The 6,291-nt window shown below is 45.7% G+C and overlaps 1 protein-coding gene across 2 annotated transcripts in view; it reads right to left on the reverse strand.

Moving 5' to 3' along the window:
* The window catches only part of PRSS12 (serine protease 12), an 81,566-nt gene extending 75,500 nt beyond the window's left edge, over nucleotides 1-6,066 (reverse strand). Inside the window, exon 1 of one of the 2 annotated variants that reach the window (XM_007495554.2) lies at nucleotides 5,671-6,066. In XM_007495554.2, coding sequence (XP_007495616.2) covers nucleotides 5,671-6,001 — 331 coding nt within the window. In that variant the 5' untranslated portion in view covers nucleotides 6,002-6,066. The remainder of the gene's footprint in view (nucleotides 1-5,670) is intronic. The other variant, XM_001371881.4, reaches the window with a different exon arrangement.
* Nucleotides 6,067-6,291: the final 225 nt, after the last annotated feature.

A 6,291-nucleotide genomic window follows, 5' to 3' on the forward strand; every position in this document is an offset into this window, starting at 1 on the left:
CATAGAGATAAGAAGGAAAAGTAAAAAAGCAAAGAGCCAGCCAGCTGTCTGGGTCAACCAAGTCATTAAAATCCACTTCAGACAAGAAATGGACTCTCAAGAACCCAGCTTGTCAATGGTGGTCCTGTTCCACATGTCTTCTTTTTATACCAAAATGCAAATATTTCTGACAGTTACTGCAACTGCTTTACTTTACTTATGACAATATCAAGCTTCCATTTCCATAGCCCTGTATGGTTTGCAAAGCACTGTCTCCATAACAACCCAGCTGGAAGTCCCAGTATCATTGCTCCATTTTACAGATGAGTAAAGCTGAGGCTCAAAAACATTATTAAATATTACATGAAGATTCAAACCTGGGGCTCCTGACTCCAAGCCCAAAGTGCTCTTAACTCTTCCATTCAATAAACTATTCTCAGCGTAATGGATTAACCCAATAAGTCATACAGAAGAATAATTCTTTGGGAGAAATTTTAAATGTTACATATGTAGCATTTATCCCATTATAGCTAAGAACATAGTAGAGGTTTCTTTCAATGTCATTTCTATGGTGTGGCAAAAAGAGTGGTAGATTTGGAATCATATCCTGTCTCTGACACTTACTAGCTGGGTGACCTTGGGGAATTTACTTAACCTTTCTGGGTCTCAGTTTCCTCATCTGTAAAATGAGGAATCTGGACTAGATGGTATCTGAGATCCCTTCAAGCTCTGTCTTCCAATTCCAAAATCTTTCTCTATGTCTCTGTCTCTGTCTCTGTCTCTCTGACTCCTTTTTTCTCTCTCTCTTACTCACTCTCTCTCATAAGCATCACTCTATTATTACCAACAGCCTACTGGACACCTCCTCCTAGGCTTTTTTTTATGGGCATCTCAAACACAGTTCAAGAAAGAATTCACTGTTTCCAACAGAACTCATTCTTCTTCCCAATGTTCCTCTTTTGTTAAGGGCACCACCGTCCATCCAAAATCTTAGTCTGTGGGCAGTTAGGTAGCTCAATGGATTGAGAGCCAAGTGTAAAGATGGAGAGGTCTCGGGTTCAAATGTGACATCATATACTTCCTAGCTGTGTGACCCTGAGCAAGTCACTTAACCCCCATTGCTTGGCCCTTACCATTCTTCTTTCTGCCTTGGAACCAATATATAGTATTGATTCTAAGACAAAACGTAAGAGTTTAAGACAAACTCTCTGAGGAACCCTTGAATCTTTGTGTTTCCTGGCCTTCTGCATCCATCCATTTCCCTGGCCTCATTGATCCTATATTCCCAACCTCTTTCTCCTACAGAGGGCCACCATTCTTGTTCAGGTCCTCTATCACCTGGCCTCTGCCCCATTACCATAGACTCCTTCCTGGCCTTGTTGTCTCCAGGCTCTTCCCTTTGCACTCCATCTTCCACAAAGCAGGGGCTTCCTCTTGCTTCTAGGATAAAACACTAACTTCTCAGCTTGGCATTTAAAGCCCTTTACACTTGAACTTTGACCTACGTTTTCTGACTTAACACTAATCTCTTTCAAAGTCTCTAAATTCCAATGAAACTAGTTGACCTTGGCATCCCAGCTCCCACCTCTGAGTTTTTGCAAAACTGTTTCCCATGCCAGGAACACACTCTCTCCTCACCTTTACTCCTGAAAATCTGGGCTGAACTTCCTTCTAGGCTTAGCTCAGGTACCAACTCATAACTAGGGTCTTTCATGGCTCTCTCCACCCTCAAATGACCTTACTTATTTGTGCGTGTATTATATTCTTGCCCTCACCAGTAGAATGTAAGCTTCTTTTTTTAAATTAACATTTTTAAACAAAGATCTGCTTTCTTTCTCTCCCCGCTTTTCCCACCCCCCAACAAACTGAGATAGCAAAAAAAAAAAAAAAACCAACACAATCTCCAGTCGTTGTTCAGTCCTGTCCAACTCTCTGTGTCCCCATTTGAGGTTTTCTTGGCAAAGATGCTAGAATGGTTTGCCATTTCCTTCTCCAGCTCACATTGCAAACGAGGAAACTGAGGCAAATAGGGTTAAGTGGCTAGCTGAAAGTCACACAACTATTAAATGTCCAGGGCCACATTTGAACTCGGGTCTTCCTGACTCTAGGTGTGCCTTGGTATCCACTGAATTATTTAGCTGGTCAGTTGCCTGTCACAAATTACCATAATGGCATGTTCAAATAAGAACCCTGAGTCTAATTTTCAGGTTGTAGTCTGTTTCATCACAAAGCCTCTGGAATCATGGTTGGTTTTGTGTTGATCAGAGTTCCTAAGTCTTTCAAAGCTGTTTGTCTTCACAATCTTGTCGTTACTGTATAAATGATTCTTCTGGTTCTGCTCACTTGGCTGCATCATTTTCTAGTCTCCCCACGTTTCTCTGAAACGATTTCCTTCATTTTTGCTACAGCATAATTATATTCCTTTACACTTATAGAATATAAGCTTCTGAGGGCAAGGGTTATTTGTTTTGTAGCTTCAGCTTCTTGAAGCAGCTATTTGTACACATCCAGACTACATTTTATTTCTTTATTTCATTATTTAATAATAATTATATTATATTATGAACACTAGGAAGCAGAGACATGGTCTAGTGGATTACTGGGTCAGACATGAAGTCAGGAAAGCACTGAAAAGCCTGCCTCAGATTCTCAGTAGCTGTGTGACTCTGGAGAAGTGCAAATAATAATATGATTTATTTCAGCAAAGATCAAATTTAATACAAATTCTGAAGAAATAATAATTCATATAAAAAGAATGAAATTGTACTCATTCCATATATATGTCAATAAGTTATTCATAATGCAAGATGGATAATCAATAGTAAAAATCACATCAGTACCAATGAGAAATTTAACAAATACACATCAGTTGCCACAACAAAGAGGCCCCAGAAATCTATAAATGTGCTTCAATCAGCAAATACTTGACTTATTTGCCAAGTAAAGAGAAATGGTGGCCAAAGGAAGCACCTGTTTAGAACATAAATTTGTCCTTAAGAAGCTTATGAAGACTGATAAAGGCAACAGCAATTACCAATAGAAACTTGTCTGTAAAATCTTATGATGGATGATTAGGTCCAGTATCTTCTCTTAGAGCAAAGAGAAGCAATAGAACAAAGAGCCAGATTTTTTAACACCCTTACTTTCTGTCTTAAAATCAATACTAAGTATGGGTTCCAAGGCAAAAGGGCAATAAGAGCTAGACAACAGGAGTTAAGTGACTTCCCCAGGGTCATTCAGCTAGGAGGTGTCTGAGGCTAGATATGAACCCAGGACCTGCTATCTCTAGTCCTGGCTTTCTATCCACTGAGTCACCTCGCTGCCTCTGGAACCCCATTTTAAGAAGCTTGGCAAGGAAGGCAAAATGAGTGGGGCTAGGGTGTCATGTCAATCAGTGGGATTCGCTAGAGCTCAAAAGGGATCAGGGCTTCAGGGTTTCTCCATGGGTCTCTCATCAGTTTAGGACAGAGTTCCCAACGTATCCCCCCGTGGCTGTCATCCCCTTCTTTTGCCGTTGCCTCCTCACCTTCATCATAACATGAGTTATTATTAAATGCAGGGGTATTAATATTCAGCTGTTCTTACTGATGTTGTTCTGTGTGGAATTTCAATCCTGAAGTCTTACAGCCCTCTAGTAAATAGCAAGGAAATTCTAGAGCTCTCAGCTGGGGGCCAACTCCAGGCCATTACAAGCCCATCAGCATTCTTCCCGTGGAATAAGAATGTAGTTGGTCGCGATGACTTCATTCCTGAGCAGAAGAAATCGTGGGTCTTAACCCTACTGTGCCTCTCCAATAACTGCCCAAAGAACTTCAGCAACCAAAGGCAGAGAGAGGTGAATGGCACTTGGACAGCAAAATTGCCCAAGCTGAGCTAGTCTCAGAGGGGGAGACAAAATGAAGTAAGCCACAAATCAGAACTGAATGCAAATGGATCAAGGAGCCCTTTGTGCACCCCTGGGATGGGCAGGGAGAGCAATCAAATGTAAAGGGGAAAGTCAGGCACCCAAGGAGGGCAGTAATGAATGACACACTGAAAGCTAACACTCCTCACCATAGCTCTTCCCATTGGGAAGGGGTGGTGATTGGGGCTCTCCAGGCACCCTGGGAGATGGCTACTACAGGTGTCATTTCACAGTTAACAGGGTACTGGTTCGAGCTTCTTTGTGCAGCCTGCCTTCCGGCTGACATCAGATGCAGAGCTGGACTGAAATTCAAAGGGAAATACAGAAACGGAAGCTCCCATTTTGCAGAAGAGTGGACACTCAGCTAGTAAGTATCAGAGGCTAGACCTGGGCTCAGGTCTTCCAGACTCCAAGTCTGGGATTCTAATTAGGAGAAAATTGGAAGCACTTCTCCAGAGTCACACAGCTACTGAGAATCTGAGGCAGGATTTTCAGTGCTTTCCTGACTTCATGTCTGACCCAGTAATCCACTAGACCATGTCTCTGCTTCCTAGTGTTCAATCTGGTTCAACCCTCTCATTTGAAAGTGGAGGAAACTCACATGGAGAAAGAAAAATGACTTACCCAGGGTCATACAGTTTCAGTTTAGTACCCTAAAACACTAAAATGGCTGGAAGAACTCTAGAATTTAAAAAGAACCTGCCACCAAATGCCAAATCTAAAAGGTAGAGTTCAAGTTGGGAAGCATCATTTTTTTTTTACATGAAAAGGAACTAGAAACTAGACTTAGTGAGTCCTAAGGGGATCTTTCCAATCAATGTTGCCCAGTGAGAGATTCAATTAAAATAAAATAACTAGGTGTGGAAGATTCTCCCAACCCTATGAAGACCTGTAGTTTGTCCCCCCAAGCTTTTTTTTTTTTTGGCTCCCTTTGTTCTCACTCCAGATAAGAACAGCTCCATTGCTAGGGCATGTTGGCAGGAATAAGATGTTGGCTCAGTGAAGGAGCTTTCGAGGATCTCCTAAGTAAGGAGGAAATGCCTGGATCTCTTTCTCAAACTGCTCTAGGACCAACTACTGGGATTCTGGGCAATGGATCTGAGTGGAAGAAGAAGGGTATTCTTTCTAAAAGCAAAGACCAAGAAGGGAGGTAGACAGGGACGTGGGTTGATGGAAAACAAAGAAAGAAGGGCATTGCGAGGCAGTCTTTGGGGAAACTCTCCCGTTCAACCCAACTCAGGTCAACATGGCATACCCCCTTAGCCCTCTGATACCCAAGCAGTCGGACAGCTCTCTCACTCACAGTTCCACAGACTGCACACCGCCAAAGTACCTGACAATGCAGACTACCGGCAGGTGAAACCCATTCATTCACACAGAGTCACTGTCTCTTGGAGCGGGAAGGCTCAGGCAAGGTCTCCAAGAGAAAAGAAAGGTTGGAAAGCCAGTAAGGCAGACAGCTTGGGCACCGTGGGAAGCTCACTAGCTATGGCATCTCAGGATCTAGGTTTGAATCTTGACTTGGCGACTGCGTGGCAGCTACGTGATTTTGGATAAGTCCCTTCCCCCTCTGGACCTCAGTATCCTTATCTGAAAAGCTGAAGGGGAGGGCATAGTGAGGGGAGTGTCCATTTTTCCGAGCCTGAGGTCTTTCCAGGACTCCAGGAAGCTGCCTTGAGTGCATCCCAACCACTCAAGCCCAACACATCAGCTCCCTCGCACACGTGCTCACCTGTCCACACTCATACCCCGACCCCAGAGCCGGAGCCGAACTCGGTGCCACTCACCTTGTCTGCAGTCACAACGGTCCCTAGGGTTTCCTGGGAAGCAACACTGTCCGCCCCCTGCATCGAAGTCCCGGCTCTTACTCGAGTATCGCTGCTGTCCCAGGCCGGGGGCCGGAGCCAAAAACAGTGGCAGGGGCGCGGAGGCAGGGGACTGGCGGCGCTGGAAGGGCTGGCCAGGAGGCCGTCGGGGCGCTCCCAGTGCAGCGGGCGGGACGTGGCTAGGGGGCCGCGGAAAAGCAGCAGGCAGCCAGGACTTTGGGCTCCTCTCCACAGCGTTCACCCCACGGAGCGTCCCCAGCATCAGGGCCACCACGAAGCCTCTGAGCGTCATGGTGCCGACCGGTCCCACCGCAGCCTCCGCCTTTGGGCCATTCTGAGCTCCCAGGCGGAGAGCTGAGGGGCGGGGACTGGGCGGGGCCTTCCCTTCCTGCCCACCCCCACCCGGGAGCGCCCCGCCCCGCCCCCTCCTCCCCTCCAGGCGGGACCCTGGAGGTGGGCGGAGATTCGGAGGAGACAGGTATTAGGAGGGGCTGCCACCTGGTGGGACAAGAACCACCGCACAGCTGGGGACTCCCCGTATTTCCCCCCACACTCAAACAAGGGGCGCTAGCCCACCCACAG

This window comes from Monodelphis domestica, chromosome 6, assembly GCF_027887165.1.
Source record: "Monodelphis domestica isolate mMonDom1 chromosome 6, mMonDom1.pri, whole genome shotgun sequence".
Classification (NCBI taxonomy): domain Eukaryota; kingdom Metazoa; phylum Chordata; class Mammalia; order Didelphimorphia; family Didelphidae; genus Monodelphis; species Monodelphis domestica.